This window comes from Gouania willdenowi, chromosome 9 (assembly GCF_900634775.1).
Source record: "Gouania willdenowi chromosome 9, fGouWil2.1, whole genome shotgun sequence".
NCBI classification, from domain to species: domain Eukaryota; kingdom Metazoa; phylum Chordata; class Actinopteri; order Blenniiformes; family Gobiesocidae; genus Gouania; species Gouania willdenowi.
Genome location: NC_041052.1, coordinates 16044954 through 16061930, shown reverse-complemented (window position 1 = coordinate 16061930; position 16977 = coordinate 16044954). Strand labels below are relative to the sequence as shown.

At 36.4% G+C, this 16977-nt stretch overlaps 1 protein-coding gene across 1 annotated transcript; it reads left to right on the top strand.

Annotated features, from left to right (window-relative positions):
* Window positions 1–446: 446 nt before the first annotated feature.
* abcb9 (ATP-binding cassette, sub-family B (MDR/TAP), member 9) lies at window positions 447–14316 on the top strand. Its single transcript, XM_028457850.1, has 11 exons — window positions 447–2042; window positions 4590–4704; window positions 6306–6436; window positions 6511–6716; window positions 7527–7724; window positions 7805–7933; window positions 9732–9920; window positions 10673–10846; window positions 10941–11100; window positions 11763–11899; window positions 13782–14316. Exons 1-11 carry the CDS (start codon window positions 1397–1399, stop codon window positions 14100–14102), a joined length of 2406 nt encoding a protein of 801 aa, XP_028313651.1. The 5' UTR covers window positions 447–1396; the 3' UTR covers window positions 14103–14316.
* The last annotated feature ends 2661 nt before the right edge of the window (window positions 14317–16977 follow it).

The window sequence follows — 16977 nt, the reverse complement described above, 5'->3', positions numbered from 1 at the left end:
CAAAGATTGATAAGAACACAATACACAACAGAAAATAAATCCACTGGAACTATAAAAAAAAAAAAACAGTTTCATATTGAAAGAGGCAAATTAATTAGAAAAATGTGACAAAAATGGCTCCGTTTTTAAATATCTACATTTACAAATGACAAAAAGAACATTTACTTATATATAATTACACTTTTGATAAGAAATCATTGCACGGGTAGATGTTATATAACTTGGAATAATATCTGTATGTTAAAGGAGCGTTTAGTGAAAAGTGTTTCTAATTGTTGTTCTTGAACGTCTCCTGTAACATTTGGTGGGAGGAGCCGCTGCAGTTCAAAGATATTGGACAGAAATAAAATCTTCCTTTGTTTAGTCTTTTGGAGATGAAATATTTACAAACCAAATAGGAACTCGCCTTTTTGAAACGGAAACAGAGTGAGACTCCTGTTATTTAGACATTCTATGTGTACCGGTTGCTCAGGTTATTCTCTGCTCGGTGTGTCAAAGCAAACCGTGAGTTTGTCCGCCGCGGATATCGTGTGTTTGTAAGAAGAAACCTTCATCTTTCTTTGTGTTCGTTTACACATTTACTAACGACCAATACCGCAGTAGGAGACTAAATGTTTTCTGTGTATCGATAGAGACGATAGGTGAGCTGTGTGTAATAGAAACAGACAAATTATCCACCTGCGGTGAGTGTGTGCGAAGTTACAAATGCAAATGACTGCAGGCGCGTGTTTATGACGTCATTATTTACCTAATAGGACCAAAAGATAGAATACGTATTAAATAGACTTCTAAATTATACTTGTTTTTGTTTTTTAGGTTATATTTTACAATTGTCCAAGTTTTACTTTTTTAAAAAAAAATAAAAAAAAATCTAAGTATAAATAATTATGATTTAAAATTACTGCAATACCATTTTTCTTTTTTACATTCTAATGTCTAGAATTTCCTATGCTGATATTTATTTAACAATTATATATTCTGTTTTATTTTATTGTTATTATTGTTAATTTTTTATACAATCTCAGGTTTATTGTAGTCATCCTGTATTCCATAAGAGTTGGAAAACATATTTTAATACAAAAACATTGAAGTAGCTTAAAAAAAAAAAAAAATCGCTTCAAAGAAAATAGTTAATACTCTTTATTACATTTTGGAATTCTCTTTGATATGTTACATTTTTGCTTTACCAAGGTAATTAGATAAATCAGATATTGACTAAAGCTAAACGTTGACGTTAAATTCATACATTCATCCATTTTTCTGCCATTGTTTTTAGAGTTTTAAGTGAGAACACAAATAAATAAGAAGAGGAGGAACTAATAAAGCAAACCATCTGCACTCGTTATTGGCACAGATAGTTATTAGTGGTTGTAGCTGTACTTTTAGTGATTATTTCATGGATTTTAGAGTGAAAGTGAGCTGCACAGTGTTTTATGTCTTGCTGGACGTCATCCTCACCACTGTCCTGTACACGCATGGATCCCACATGTCCACCTTCACTAGCGACGCCCTGCACTTCAGCATCCTGCGTTCGACTCTGGACATTTGGGTGTTGGTGCTCTTCAGGGCCAGCCTCTTACTGGGAGCCTCCATCGGCCTGTGCTGGAACAAAGTGGACGGCCCCCAGAGGGTGTCCAGATCCTTGGACCTGGCCCTCTTTGCCTGTCTGGTGGTGCTGACCTATGCTCTGACTAAGCTGCTGATGCTGAGTGAAGCTGTGTCACTGAAACAACAGCCGTGGCTGCTCAGTCTGGTATGCTGGACCTGTGCAGCCTCGCTAGGGGTGGTGGGCCTGTGGACGTGGTTAGGGGCGGAGCCAAGCAGCAGCGAGGAAGGAGGAGGACAGTCTGAGGATGCTGAGAAGCTTCTGGATACGGTTGGTGAGGGAGAGGAGGAGGCGGCTGGAGGTGTGAGGAGTGAAAATGAGGAGGAAGAGAAGCAGAGCAGCTCTGGTGCAACACTGGGACGTCTGCTGACGTACTGCAGGAAGGATGGAGGTCTGCTCTTTGTGGCTGTGCTCTTCCTCGTCATCTCTGCAGTCTGTGAGTGTCCTTAACCTTAACACACCTTCATGATTTTATCTCAAGGTGAGATCTTTATAGGAAGTTACATATTAGCTCAGTGGGCGGGGTCATGGCTGTGCGCTGATGGAAATATTATTAATCACTATCTTTCTCTGCTCAGGAGTCATTCCATGTCATTTCAACAAATGGCCCACGGCCCCAAGCACTTCAGACTCTAAAAACTCACAAGTGTTTCTTTATTATTCAATAGTCACATTATATTTTTTTTAGTTTGACAAGATTAATACTTTTTGAGATATTGCCAATTTAGAGAGAGGGGGGTATGTGTCAATTTTTGCGTGTCTTTTTTTTTTTTTTTCCATTTTCAGCTTCCAATATCTCAGGGACTACATCATATAGGAAACTGAAATGTGGTAAAGTAATACAGCTCCACCTATTATCTGAGAATAAACATCATATAAATGATTATAAGACACAGAGGCTAGCTACAATAGCTTCATGTGAAGGATTTTTAGTGCTTTTAAGATTATTCTGTAGTTCAAGTTCAATTTATTTGCCATTTGCGTTGAAACGAAACCACATTGGAATATATGTCCAAAAATACACCAGTATGCAGCAGAGACAGCAACAACAAACACCAAAATAGACAAAATAAATGAACAAGGTAAAAGTTCAAAGGGAAACATTACACACTATGAGGCGAGGTAATAAAAACACACTTATAACCTACTTAAAAACAATCCAGCAATAAAGCGATACACCGTTGTTCAGCCTGATAACATCTTGTGGGAAGAAGCTGTTAACGTGGTGAGATGTCCTGCATCTCAATGAACGATATCTTCTCCCAGAGGGAAGGAGCTGGAACATGGCTTTACCAGGCTGGCCAGTACCAAAAGAGTCATTAATGATTTTCTGAGCTCGATTTAAGAGTCTGCAATCATAGAGAGCCTCTAGAACAGGCAACTCACAGCCCACAGTTCTTTTTGCAGAGCGGACCACCTTGTTCGGAGCTCTCCTTTCTTTGGCTGTGATGTTCCCGAACCACACGTTCGTAGAGCTAGCAAGCAGACTTTCTATGGTGCAGTGATAAAAGTTAAGCAGAATCTTAGAGTTATTTGTAAATTCCCTAAGTTTCCGCAGAAAGAAGAGACGCTGACGAGCTTTCTTGACAATTGCGATGAGTGTTTTTGTCTCATCTCAGGTCATTAGACAGAGTTAAACCCAGAAACTTGTGCTCCTCAACAATTTTCACGACTTAAATCAAAACAAGGTCACATGTTTTGCATGTGTTCAGCAGAAGGTTGTTTTCTTTACTCCACTGAGCAACATTTTCAATTTCTGCTCTGTGGGATGAATGATCATTCTCACTGATGAGACCAATAATGGTGGTATCGTCAGCATATTTGATGATCAGATTGGAGTCAGAAGAACAATCATGAGCGTACGGAGTAAAAAGCAAAGGACTTAAAATGCACCCCTGAGGAGATCCAGTACTCACAAACACATAGATTTTTACTCTCTGTGATCTACCAGTTAAAAAGCTAAAAATCCACTTACACATAGCATCACTCAGACCATGAGACGTAAGTTTTTCAACCAGTTTACCTGGTACAAGAGAGTTAAATGCAGAGTTGTCATCAATGAACAACATTCTTGCGTGAGATTTAGCATTGTCCAAATGTTGGTATACAGAGTTCAAAGCAAAGGAGATTAACTACTTTACTTCAGTTTAACCCTGTTTAATAGTCATTTTTCCACTAGTATTTAAGGTCTTTCCAAATCCTTAAATCCAGGGAAAAAAGAAATGCAACATTTTTTGCCTTATAAGTGGCAAAAAACAGTACGGCCATTTTTTTTTTTTTTTTTTTTTTTTTTTTTGGCGCTTTTCAGATTTTTGTCATTTTCTCTACTTTATTTTAGTCTAACCCATATTAATTGCTTTGGTTTTTTTTGTTTTTTTTGCACTAGTATTTAGTGTCCTTCCAAAGCCTTAAATACAGGGAAAAAAACCCCATTTATTTATAGTCTAAGTTGCATGAAAAAAAAAAAAAAAAACGTTATATCCCAAGAAAGAGTAATGTGTATACTATAAAATTAAAATACAAGTAAAATAAAAAATAGTATTTTTTCAGATTTCAAGAAACCGATGACCAATGCATATATTTGACTAATCTTTAATTTATTTTCATAAAACATACTGGGCACTTTTATCTGGTTACTTTTTTTTTTTATTTTTTTTTTTTAATAAGTTAAGAACTTAACAGAATCAGAATCTGTTTTTTAAAAACGTAATTTGAAAGTTTGAAATACAGTACATACCACTTTTTTATATTGGTACTTGAATGACAGTTACCATTCACTTGTTCTCGAAAGTAAAAAAAAAAAAATAAAATTAAATAAATTGTATTTCATACAATTTTGCACTTTTGTACAATTTGTATTTATTGATATCACGATGTAAACTTTAACACGAAGTGACCCACAGTGTGAATAATCATCCCACCTTCAGTATATACACATATGTCTGTGTATCTATATCCACATACTGTATATGTTTACCTACAGGTGAAGCCTTTATTCCTTTATACTACGGCAAAGCCATCGACAGCATCGTGGTTCACCAGAGCATGGAGTACTTTGCTAAACCTGTCATCACTTTGGCAGCTCTGGCTTTTGTGAGGTGAGTTTCTGAATTAATTCAATAAATAAATAAATGGAATAAGCCTTTTCACACTTTCGCTCTGGTTCAGTTCTGGTCAAAGGTCAAGAGGGATAAACTAGCTGCTAATGCTAATGCTGCACACAAGCTTAAAATTCAAATTTTTCCTGGCTTTTCCTTAGCTTTAATAAAACTAATCATGGACCTGGTTAGTGAATTGTGTGAATTTACCTTTTCAAAGTGAGAACTCGTACTGTCCTTTTCACACTCGGAAATCTTGCTTTACCATCAATAATACCAATACATTTTGTTTATAAGCACTTTTCAAAAACTCAAAAACACATAATAGTTGTTAAAACAACTACAAAAGTAAAAAAAAAAACTACAAACGATAAAGGTAAATAGAGAAAATACAGGAGTATTAATCTCTGATTAAGCCAAAGACGGTGGTGTCGTCTGCATACTTAATAATGAGGGTGTTGTTGTCATGTGGGGGAGACACTGTCATATGTACAAACCTGTGGTGTACCCGTGCTAACTGTGAGCACAGACCTTTCCTATTCTTACCACCTGTGGTCTGTTCGTGAGGGAGTCCAGGATCCAGTTATGGGTGGGGGTTGGAACTCCCAGGTCAGCCAGTTTAACAGTCAGCTTCAGCAGCCTGATGGTATTGAAGGTAGAGCTGTAGTTTAGGAATACAAGGCGGGCGTAGGTGTTGGAGGGTGGAGTGAAGTGCCAGCGCCACAGCATCGTCTACTGACCTGTTTGAACGATAGACAAACTGATAGGGAGTTTGATGTGATTTAAAACCAGTTTTTCCAGACCTTTCATGGCGGCTGATGTTAGTGCCACTGGTCTCAGGTCGTTCATTGTTGTCCTATTTGTTAGGGACTGGCACTATCACAGAAGACTTAAATGTGCGGGGGTACTTGATATATAGAGAGAAAGAGTGGAACATTAACAAATAAAACCATAGAAACAAATCTATTCAGGAGCCACCAAATCAGTGTTTTTCAACCTTGGGGTAAGGACCCCATGTGGGGTCGACTGAAATTTCTGAAAAATTAAAATAGGTTCTTGAAATGTTTTGATTATTAAAACAATACACAATCTTAAACAACTGTATTTCTGTACGTTCACCGTGTGAAATATAAACCTAGTTCAACTAATTTGCAGTTACAAACAAAATCTGAGCTCAAACATGATTAAAAAAAAAAAAAAAAAAAAATCTTTGGGGTTGCTAGAAAATCTTGATATCAAAATGGGGTCACGATCCAAAAAAGGTTGGGAACCACTGCACTAAATACTGTTTCTTTCCTCTTATTTACAAAATGAGATTCTTTAAAATGTGTGGTATCACTCGTTCATTCCATCATTGTGCTCTATAGTTGCTTTTAAATAGTTTTGTATGCAAAATGTTGTAGTTGGACAAAGTCAGAAATACTAGAAAGGGGGGACTTGAGCCTAACAAGTTTGAGAAAAACTGGCCTAAATTGACATTTTTCCTGGTCTGTACAGAGGATACATTATCCAGAGTTATATTCTATGTTTGAATGCACACACATGTCCAAAAAAAATAAGTCTGATTCATATTTTCAGCGTGACCCCTCCCTCTCCCACAGCTCTCTGGCGATGGGAGTACGAGGCGGCGTCTTCACCCTGACCTTTGCCAGGTTAAACCTGAGGCTCAGGAATCATCTCTTCAGGACTCTGATGATGCAGGAGATCGGCTTCTTTGATGAAAACCACACAGGTAACACACAGCCGTTCCCACACTGCGTAGCTGAGTGTGTCCCTCTGCCTCACGCCGCCCCACATCCTCCTCAGGAGACATCCTCTCACGGCTCTCGGCCGACACCACGCAGGTGGGGGACCTCATCTCCCAGAACGTCAACATCTTCCTGCGCAGCACCATCAAAGGCATCGGCTTCTTCATCTTTATGATGGGAATGTCCTGGAAGCTCACACTGGTGACAGTCATGGGGTTTCCCTTCATCGGCCTCGTCTCCAAGCTTTACGGGGAATACTACAAGGTAGACACAATAACTATACTAGAATACTATTATGGAATTAATATAAGGATATACTGTAAGGAAGTGGTTCCCAACCTTTTTTGGATGGTGACCCCATTTTTATATCACGCAATTCTAGCAACTCCAAAGTTTTTGTTATACTGTTTTACTACTAATACAGAGTAACCAGCATTTGTAGCTCAGATATTTAAATTCTGTTTGATATATTTATTAATTTATTTCATTACTTCTTTCCTTTATACTGCATTTTATTTAAACTACATTTATATTTGAGAAAGTGAAAGTACAAAATACATTGTTTAACATTGTGTGTTCTGTTTTAATTTGAAAAAGAATAATATATATTTTTTTCAATTAAATAATAAATATATTTTTATGCGTAATTAATTCTATCAATTAGACATTTCAGGCGACCCCACATGGGTTCATGACCCCAAGGTTGAGAAAAAACTGCTGTAAGGGATATTATGTATAATATAATGATAAATATACTATAATATATATTTACTAATGAGGTATTATTAATATAACAATCAGTGTATATTTAATAATGATGTATTATTTACCTTATATGTATTATAATACTATATTATAATACTTTAAGAGTCATTTTGTATTTTATTTTATGTTTTTTTTTTTTTGGACATTTTTCTGTTTTTTCTCCTTTTTTTCATGAATGTCACAATACCATCCTATAAATACGATAAGAAATTACTACAAGGTGAATGAAAAATGCTTGAGTAATTGAATCAAATAGATGGAATTCCTAAATTAAAAGTTGTTTTGTTCTGAAATATGTTTCTTCTACAGAAACTGACCAAAGAGGTGCAAACCACTCTTGCAGAAGGGAACAAAATCGCAGAAGAAACCATCTCTTCCATGAGGACGGTGCGCAGCTTCGCTAACGAGAGCGGAGAGGCGGACTCTTACTACGCCAAACTGCTGTTCATGTTCCAGCTCAATAAAAAGCAGGCGCTAGCCTACGCCTGCTACATGTGGTCCAGCTGTGTAAGTACAGGACAGCACACAACACTGCAGTCACAGATATAACACACGCTGTGTGTGTGTGTGTGTGTGTGTGCGTGTAGATCTCTGAGCTAGCTCTGGAGCTCGCCGTCCTCTACTACGGAGGTCACCTGGTGGTCAGCGGGCAGCTGAGCAGCGGCTCTCTCATCTCATTCTTCATCTACATGCTGGAGATGGGAGAATGTCTCTCGGTATTTCATCTACCCTCGTCTTTTTCCACGTGTAACCATCCATTGCTTCCAAACCAGCTAAAATACCAAACACAACTTCCTTTTAAAGCTGTATTTTCTTGGTTCCCAAAGTGGGGTACGCAAATTGTCATGGGGGTACGTGAATAGAAATGAATAACAGTGTGACACTATTGGAAACTAGGATATAAGTAGAGCAGCAGTCAGGAGCCTCCATGCAGTGTCACTAAATATGATTCTAAATAAGATGTTTTCTTGTGTGCTTACCAGGGTTGGGGTCAATTACATTTTTCAGTTACAATTACGTCTTCAATTACCCATGTTCAATTATGATTACAGTGACCAGCAATTTTTCCAATTAAATTACAAATATTTTTTATCCTAAGAAAGTCAATTACGTTCTCAATTACAATTAATTACAATTACTGAGTTTGAAAATAAATATGGTAACCTAATATAAGTTAACCTTCCTCTTGTGTTAGCTTTCTATTAGCATCTCATATGATAATGAGTCCTAAATCAGCTGTAAAATACATTAAATACAAATATCTATCATTGAATTTATTTCCTATCTATTGTTAGGCTTCCTAATCAGTTAAAATATTGGTATTGATATTTTTATTGTGGGAGTCTGAGCCTTTTATCTGTCAGCATTATCCCAGATGTATTTATATTTAAATGGTACAATGTGGTGAAGCTTGATATGAAACATATTTTAATCATTGTTAACTACATATGTGTAGAACTGTACAAAGAACTGTAACTGTTAAATTATAATTGATCATTTTTTATAGAATTTTCATGGCAATTACAATTACAAAGTCATTTATCCAAATTCAATTGTAATTTCATGACGATTACGACAGCAACAGATTTTTCAAATTACAATAATAAGTACGCCTCAATTGTAATTAATGACCAATTACGAGATTACAATTATGATTTACCCCAACTTCTGATTGTAATTGTATAATGAATAATGAATTACAATTATGGTGTAATTATAATTGTAATTGAAAAAAATCTGTGGCTTTTGTAATCATATTTGAATTGTAATTGAGTTCAGAAAATTGACTTTGTATTTGTAATTGGTATGGAAATTCTTTGATTGAAACTTTTTGTCACTGAAAATATGCCTGAGTGAAGTTGACCTGGATGTATTTAATATAAGGTGGATTAATATTAGGGTTATTTGATATAAGTATATTGGCTATGTCTTAATAATATTTCACATCAACAATAGTAATAGAACTTTAGTAATTGAGAACGTAATTGTAATTGTCATTTCATTGTAATTGAGAAAAATGCCTGTCACTGTGATATTAATCAAATTGTAGTTGAAGATGGACAATTGAAGATGTAATTGTAATTGACTCCAACCCTGGTGCTTACATATTACTATTATTATTGTTATTATTATTATTATTATTATTTATTTATTTATTTTTTTTACTTTTTTAAATGATAATGAACATGCTAACGCTAGAACCATATCCTTCACCTATGAAGTCAAACATTGAGTAACTTGTTGTAATGTAATGTGATTACATTGTAGGAGCTGTAACAGGCAGAAAAATGAGTTTTTCCCTCTCCTACATTTTTTTTCTTCATTACTTTTTGGAGCTGCTAGCAGAAAGGTAAAGTTAAAAGCTAATGGAGCGAGGAACCCTAAATTATAACCCTTTTATGAGCGTGTTATGAGCCTCCACACACATGTCTGACACAGTATATGTGGCGCTTTAATCACTGTGTATGTGCCAGTGACCAGACCTGATCACATTCCGTCTGTTTTGCATCACAGAGCATCGCCTCGGTCTACACCGGCCTCATGCAGGGAGTGGGAGCCGCTGAGAAGGTGTTCGAGTACCTGGACAGGAAACCAGTTCACCCAGCCGATGGCACAGAGGCTCCGGAGACTTGCAGCGGACTGGTGGAGTTCAAAAGCGTCACGTTTGCTTACCCGACACGACCAGAGGCCGATATTCTTAAGGTGTGTGTTGGGACGGAGTGTGGGAACTAAACTAAATACCAGTGTGAACTGGTAGTGAAATAACAGGAGAATTCATGAAGATCACAGGGTTTTTTCCACCCGATCTGTCAGTTGTTCAGTTGAAGAGAATTTTATTCATAAAAAGTCAAATTGATCTCCAAATTTACTTTGGAGATCAAAGTAAATTTCCTAAAAAAAAAAGTTGTCAGTAAATGAAACCTGAACATATTTTTAAAAAAAAAAAGAGACACAATTGACTTGCTGGAATTAATGTATAATGCTTATGTGTGTGTTTGTGAAGAGCTGTTCTTTTCTCTGTATTTTCTCTGTATTTTCCTTCTTATTTACAGTAAAGTTCTTTGGGTTCTATTGTAAAAGAAAAGTCCTCATTAAGATACATTTTTTTTCGTGGTCTTTCTTTGTTTTCCTTCAGATTACAGATTACTTATAGATTACACACACACACACATACCCGTTTTTATCACACCGTGAGGACCAATGACAGAATGGTGTCTTATGGGATCCACCCTTTCTGAAGGTCATTCAGATCTGATTTTAACTTCTAAAATCATGAAAAATTTAAGGGAACACACAAATCACTTGAAACCTTAATTTTCCCGGGAAAATCGGTCCCCACGGCGTGAGTGATATTTCAGGAGGTGGACCCCACCAGGGTAGAAAAACCAACACACACACACACACGGTTGTTGTGAGGGTGTCTGAGTGTTTACAGTGATGAACTCCTCCTGCAGGACGTGTCTTTCACGCTGCGTCCCGGTGAAGTGACGGCCCTGGTGGGTCCTTCAGGCAGTGGGAAGAGCTCGTGTGTGAGTCTGCTGGAGGACTTCTACCTTCCTCAGGGGGGCCGAGTGCTGCTGGACGGACAGCCTGTGCACAGCTACCAGCACCAGTTCCTCCACTCTAAGGTCACAAACACCACAAACAATGAGTTCTCATCATTTGAAGGTTTCAGGGGTCTCAGATCTATAGATGTGACATTTATCAGCATTGTGTTCATAGGTGGCTCTGGTGGGACAGGAGCCGATGCTGTTCGCCCGAACCGTGGAGGAGAACATCACTTACGGAATGACCGGTGTTACCATGGAAACGGTGGTTCAGGCCGCCATCAAGGCCAACGCTCATGATTTCATCAGCGCTCTCCCCAAAGGCTACCAGACAAGTACTGCTTTAACAGTTCTTCATGAGTTTTACATGTTTTTTTAATGCAAATATGTTTTTTAAAATCATGTGATTGTTTGTGGGAAATATTAGGTTTGGACAAAAACAACCCCAGATTAATGTTATAAAGCAGACTATAGAAACATCTTGCTTCAGTATTAAAAAAAAACAAAAACAGTGTTTACCCTGAGGTATTTAACTTTATTTAAATTACTTTTAAACATCATAATTAAAAAATAAAGATAAAAAATTCAGAACCAACTTTTTTAATTTGTTGCTTCAGTTTCCAAACTTAATTACTAGGACCTGCCAAATAAATTCCAATATTTCTTCAATAATTTATCTATTTTTCTAGAAAAAAAAATGTAGTCAACTAGATGGTTTAATGCTTAATCTTTGACTTTTTATAATATTTTGACGTAATGATGAATTTAACGGTTTAATTAGACTGAAATATACTTAGTGAATTAGCTGCTATAGGTATGACAAGGTCGATTACTTCTGATTGGCTCATTTAAATAATACAACATTATTAACACATGTTGAGTTTAACTAAAAAGAGGGGAAAGTACATTAACTTCACTATATTGTTTGTAATGACGTGCAGTAAAATAGTGATCATTCTTGCCTTTAAATGGATTTCATTCTGTGGTTTTTCCTCAGGTGTAGGTGAGAAGGGCACACAGCTGTCAGGAGGCCAAAAACAAAGGGTGGCCATCGCCCGGGCGCTCATACGTAACCCTCGGGTCTTGATCCTAGATGAGGCCACCAGTGCTCTGGATGCAGAGAGTGAACACACGGTGAGAAAACTCAAGTTCCCATTTCAAATCCTAACATCACTCTGCCAGGAGGACTGGAGGGAATGGTTCCCCCAGTGAATGTATATTTAAACGTATTTATTATACAGTACAGCCACCCAGAAGCCTGTTTGGATTCATATAACGTCATTTTTATTTTTGTGTTTTTTTCCAAATTACAGTACAACACCCAATGTGTTCACCATTAAGCACAACTGTAACTACCGTATGTCATCTGCCAAATTTACACTTTAGTTTTTACATTGACTGCATCTTCTTCTAATACCTGGAATCAGGTGAACTGCTGCCACCTACTGGACCGGAGTGTCATACTTTCCAATGTTTCAAAAGGGAAAACGCAGCTCGTAATTTGAGACCGGACATAAAAAATAAAATTAAAAAAAGACGTGCAGTGGTTCCCCTAGATTTAGTTTTTGATCATGTTTGAGCTCAGCTTTTTTTTTTTTTTTTTTTTTTTTTACTGCATTTTAGTTGAACTTTCAAAGTGAAAGTATATAATACAGTTATTTAAGATTGTGTTTTTTTTTAATTTAAAAAATATTTTTTTATTTTTTTTTAGAAATTTCAAGTGACCCCATTTAAACTCCAGGTGACACCACATGTGGTCCTGACCCCAAGGTTTAAAAACACTAATTTAGTGGTTTCTGAATAGATGTATTTCTATAGTTTTTTATCATTTCCAGTCATCTCACGCCTGGGGTGGAACCAAGACTGATACTTTATTTGTTCATCTTCCACGATTATGTCCAAAATGATAATCACAGTTAATTTTGATCAATATTGATCAAAATGATACCAAAGAAAAAAAAGAAATTAACCCAAAAATGTAAAATGTACCAAGGGTTAACTGAGTAAATAAACTATTACAGTGCTTTCACAGAATGCAACTCATTGGTAATAATTAAAGCTCCCAACTCCAAACGGGCAAGTTGGATTTTTCTTGCTAGGTGATGTCACCGAGCGGAAACTCCTCCCCCTAACAATCATGGCTCCTCCTGTGAGCTCCTCCCTCTCAATCTATCTCACAGGTAAAACAAACACTGTGGTTTAATGTAGAATATACATTATATTTAAAATACATACACGAAATGTGTTCTCTGCATTTAACCCCTCCCTGAGGAGCAGTACCAATCGGTTTCATTTTTTGTATCCGTCTCATTTCGCCTTTGAGATGATCTGACGTATTTGTGACCCAATGCGACGCAGTGGTTGTACAAAACAGTGGACTATTACCTTAGATAGACTGTTCTTGTAATAAGTGGTGGTGAGGAGGAGAAGAACCTGATGTAGCAGCTCTGGTGAGTGTTTGAAGCAGCTGATTGACTCCGCTGCTGCTGCCGCACACACACCCTGAAACAGTGTTTGTCCGACTCACAATCACAATAGCCGCTTAAATAGCCATGTGTTTTACTGTAATGTGCAGTTTTTTTAGTTTTTTGGCTGAAAACAATAACAATAATGTGTGCATAGCAAAATAAAATTGCTAGTGATCAGCTGTTGTGTGGAGTCAGCATATACAGACACGCCTACTCATGAATATGCATAAGTAGGCCCCAAAACAGCCTGTTGTTAGAAATGCTCAGAAAGTGACTTTTCAGAGGGCTAAAACTCTGGAAAACAGGCGAGTTTGGGAAAATAAACCTCAAGTAATATGTTTTTGGGGTTCTTAGAACAAATGGAGATGGGTCAAAAATAGCATAGTACCGCACCTTTAATCTGGTTTGAATGTGAAACTGTTCAGTGAAAATCACCAAAGTCCAGAGATTCATGAATTGCACTGTTTCTAAATATCTCTGTTCTTGTGGATCCACTACAACCATCATCCATTGAGGGTTGTTTAACTTTTCTTCTTCTGCTCTCGTAGGTCCAACAGGCTCTGAACAACATCATGCAGGAGCACACGGTGCTGGTGGTGGCTCATCGGCTCAGCACGGTGGAGAAGGCGGACAACATCATTGTGTTGGACAGAGGCCGTGTGGCCGAGCAGGGCTCTCACACACAGCTTATGAGCATCGGTGGACTTTACTGCAAACTGGTGCAGAGGCAGGTCCTCGGCATCGAAACGGGAGTGGAAATCCTTAACCCGGAGCCAAACGCCTCGTTGGGAGCCTACAAGGGTCGGCGGAGACGGATAAGCAGCAACGTGAGCAACGAGAGTGAACCGGAGTCCAACATGCGCTACTGAAGGAGAACAGGGAGGAACTGAAGTACTATAGTTAGTTACAAACAACACTCGTCCAGTTCTTTAGGTACTGCAGTGCAAACATCTTATTATCAGCTTATGAAGTGGCATGTTGAATGAATGAAAGTAGACACAGGGGAGGAGCTTGTGTAATACAGTAGCTTAATACAAGCTGCAAAGTGTGTATGACCCTTTAGATGAAAATCGACAAAAAGACCAAAAACATAATCTCACCATTTTAGACTAAAACAGAAGAAAACAACTAATATGCAAATAAGGAGAATCCTCAACCCAAATGACAAAGACTGCTTCACTTTAAGATTATTATGTGTACATTTTACTAGTAGGAATGAGAGGTGATTTAGAAGCTGCAGATGCAAACAACAACACAAAAGCACTTTAAATGCACACTTGTGGAAGTGGACATGTTTGACCAACTGTGATGTAGTGATTACTCAAAGAAGAGCTCCATTCACGTAGCTCTCACTGGTTTTATGAGGTTAAAGGCATCAAAATATAATAAAAATATAATTGTATTATATTTGATTTCACAATAGACTTTCTATTGGTGTGGAAATAAGAACAGTTAGCCTGACGTGACGACAACATGTGAGCTGATTGGCTTCCATTTCCAAAATGGCGATGCTCACATATAAAGGGATAATGTCTGTTTGAGGCTAACAGTTGTTATAAAAACTTCAAAGACATTTTTTGACATTTCTCGTATTGTTTCCGTATTGAACAGATAAAAGATTCACTTTATCCTGTATTTCTCTAAAAATCAAAATAGACTGATAAAAGTTAACATCCAGGTTTCCTACTGACTGTGTCACGGTGCACTTTAAATTACTGCATTTTCATCAATATTTGCCCTATAGTTAAAAAAACGACAGTTTCTGAAAACTAAGATATTGTACTATACAGTCAGTATGATGTCATTACAAAAGTTTTACTCACCAGTGTGGAGGAAGCCTTTAAAGGAGCCATTTTGTTTGGCGACAGCGTCGGAGATGACGCAAAGAAAAATAAATCACAGTGAAGAAAAGAAAGCAAATAACCACTTCTCATCTTGTAGTTCTGGGCCCAAAATTGGGTCACGGGTCTTTTTTAGTTGGGTCACAGACAAAAAGCAACAAATATTGAAAAACCTTCTGCTTTTCTTTTGATTTCTCACTTCCCACCTCTGAAAGTAGGAATTCAGTTTTAAAAATAACAATAAAAAGGTTTTATAAACTACTTATATTGATTTTGTCTTTTAAAATGGCTGTTTTTGATTCATTTATTTTGGAATTTGATGTTCTGCACACCTAAAAAAAAAAATGTATATTTCTCCTACAACCATCTCTATAGTTTAAAGCAGGGTGATGGATGTGTTTCATATGGCACCAGTGTTCCCCAATGTGTCAAATGGTAAAAGTCTTACCAATCCTAGCAATTTGCTAACAAATAATGAACCTTACTTTGTAAAATCACCTTTATAATCAACTAAGGTGCAAAATGTTCTGTAACAAATGTCTGAACTGCAATAATAGTTTTTTTTCCCTGCTCTGATTTTCACTTGGTGCAAAATCATTCTGATGTTGATTGTATGAAAGGATATTTGAGCTTAAACTATAATTACGTACCACTGTAGACACTCCACGAGTTCATTGACATTTCGTGTGTTTTTGTTGGACATCTCTGAGAAACATCAACCAAGCTGTAATTTTTTAGTTACTGAGATGTGACGAGTGCCTTTTATCTGCAATCAAATGTTTTTAGTGAGTGTTTACATTATCAATCAACTTTTTGCACTGATAAGAAATGTAAACTGTAAACTGGCACAGCTAATGATAAATAAACAGTGATATAAAGTGTATGTTGTTCTTTTTAAGGGAAACAAATGTGATAAATGCTGCATTCAGGGTCTAACGGTGGAACTTATGACGAGACAACATTTTTGACGGAATCCATTTATTTATTGTTATTCATCTGACCAATAAAAGATACATGAAACTAATGATTTTAGCATGCTTTGCATTAGGGCTGATTTTTTTTTTTTCAATTGTATTTATATTAGAAAAAGGTGTTATCTGATAGATAACACACTATGTTAGCATTGAATTAACATTAAACATTTTTTATTTATTTATTTATTTTTTTTTAAAAGTGGCAAAATTGCCCTTTTCTTCTTTTTTTTTTTTTAAAAACAAAAGCAAAATATCGTAAAACATTTTTTTTTCTTTTTAATAAAGTTTATTTTATGCTAAATATTTTGTGTTATTATGAAAATGTAAAAAAAAATAAATGAATAACTTTACCAGATTTCACATTTGATGTTTTTATGGAACTTTTTGGATTTACATTGAAAGACAGTATTCAAAGACTGCATAAACATGGGTATTAATTCATTAATAGTTCATTTGTATTTTGTTAAATGAAATACACAAATATGCATAATTGTTGACCAAAGATAAATCCAATTATTGAAAGATTTACACACAGCGTAAAATTAAATTATGAAATAAATGTGAACAATATGGGCCTATGGGAAGTGGTTAAATGACAATCATTAATTCAGCAGTGGCTTTTGTTGTTATTAAACTTGATGAAAACGTAGTTTATTTGACCCAAATCGCATTGTTGTTCAACTACATTCAATCTCTTTATTTTTAAGGCGATTTTAAATTGATCGGGGCGACTGAGCTATATGAAATACTGTATTATAAATACTACAACTATTAATAATTATATTAATTATTATTATTATTATTATTATTAAGAATTATTAGTTCAACCTGAAACCAACATAACATGGGGTTTAAAGCCGACTAATACTCGTTTCATCCACTAGTGTGGTTCCTGAATAGTGTTTGTAAACAGTGAGAGTTGATATTTC